The sequence below is a fragment of the Condylura cristata genome, unplaced genomic scaffold, assembly GCF_000260355.1.
Source record: "Condylura cristata isolate star-nosed mole 26May11 unplaced genomic scaffold, ConCri1.0 scaffold00005, whole genome shotgun sequence".
Lineage (NCBI taxonomy): Eukaryota > Metazoa > Chordata > Mammalia > Eulipotyphla > Talpidae > Condylura > Condylura cristata.
The window spans coordinates 66,520,086-66,521,439 of NW_004567106.1; the positions used below are offsets into that span (position 1 = coordinate 66,520,086).

General features: G+C 67.9%; 1 protein-coding gene across 1 annotated transcript in view; it reads right to left on the reverse strand.

Moving 5' to 3' along the window:
• KLRG2 (killer cell lectin-like receptor subfamily G, member 2) overlaps positions 1-949 on the reverse strand; it is a 13,686-nt gene extending 12,737 nt beyond the window's left edge. Inside the window, exons 1-3 of the mRNA XM_004677209.2 lie at positions 926-949; positions 529-609; positions 21-401 (exon numbers count right to left, since the gene is read on the reverse strand). Coding sequence (XP_004677266.2) covers positions 21-401; positions 529-609; positions 926-949 — 486 coding nt within the window. The remainder of the gene's footprint in view (positions 1-20; positions 402-528; positions 610-925) is intronic.
• Between the last annotated feature and the right edge of the window lie 405 nt (positions 950-1,354).

Below are 1,354 nucleotides of genomic sequence, written 5' to 3' on the forward strand. Positions count from 1 at the left end.
CCCGGCGTCGCCCCGGCCACCAGCTCGGCCCCCGACGCCTCGCCGTCCCGGGACAGCTCGCCACCGAGGGGGCCGGGCGACGGTGGCTCCGGGCTGGCGGATACCTGGCGGCGGAAAGCGCCATAGCCCAGACTGGGTGGCGGCACCCGAAGGAGCGTGGGGCGAGGCGGAGGCGGCTTTTTCCCGCCAGCGGGGGCCTGGCCCGCGCCCCCAGGCTCTTTCACCGTCCCAGCCGGACTCGGGCTGCTCTCGGGATTCTCGGACGGCCGCTCCTCCGCCGGGGTAGGAGGCTTTCCCAAGGGCTCCATGGGGAACGCGCCCGACGCCGAATTCTCCCGACGCCGCCCCGGTCGGCTCCACCCCGTGCGCTGAGCCGCGGAGCGAGGCGAGACCGCGCGCACCTGGGCCAGGTAGGGAGTGAGCCAGGCGGGGCTGGTCGGAATTGGTCCAGCCCGGCTTTGGCGAAGCCACGCCCCCGACCCGCCCAGGACCCCGCGGTGATTGGCTGCGCCGTTATGTTGGCCACACCTCCCGCGCCAGCTCCGCCTTCTCCGGGGCGCCGAGGACCCGCGCGCTGAGGAAGCAGCGGCCACCCGGGGGGCCGAGCTCCTGGGGGAAAGCAAGCTCGGGGCGCACGCCTACGGCGAGCCCAGAGCCCCGCCCGACGCGCCCCTCCGCCTTATCCCTGCCCCCACCGTTGCCCCCTCCAGCCCTCAGGGTTCAGATTTTCGGAGTTACAGCTTTGGCCCCGGGATCTCGGAAAACTCTTTCGGTCCGGAGGAAGCGGGCGGCCCGCGAAAAGCAACAGAGCGGGTTGTGCCGACAATGTAGTAGGAAAAGGGGAACCACACCTGAGAGGACGACCCCTTCCCCACGCGCTCAGCCCGACTAACCTAACTCACTGAAAGCCAGGGAGCGAACGAACGCGAAAATGGGTGTTTTCGCACATAGCGCGAGGAGCGGGACCCTGACAAGTGCGCGCGGTGCCGCCCTGTGAAACACCCTGTAGACCTGGAGGCTCGATCAGGGCGGTGCTTCACTAGCCAAGGGGGGCCAGTGAGCATCAAGCCCCCACTACCGCTGGCCTGGTAACATCAGCTCCTCGTTCGTTCTTGCTTACCCCCCCCCTCACTTCCCCGTCGCTGGCGGGGCTAACATCCGCTCCTCTCCCCTGCACCTCTTTTCGTTCTTGCTCCCCCCCCTTCCCCGTCGCTGGCCTGGTAACATCAGCTCCTCGTTCTTGCTCCCCCCGCCCCAACTTCCCCACCTTAGTCCTTGTTGTGCTCGTTTATCCTTTCTTGGACACAAACCAGAAAGCCAGGCACCAGCGGATCCAAGATGCACGTAAGAGTAA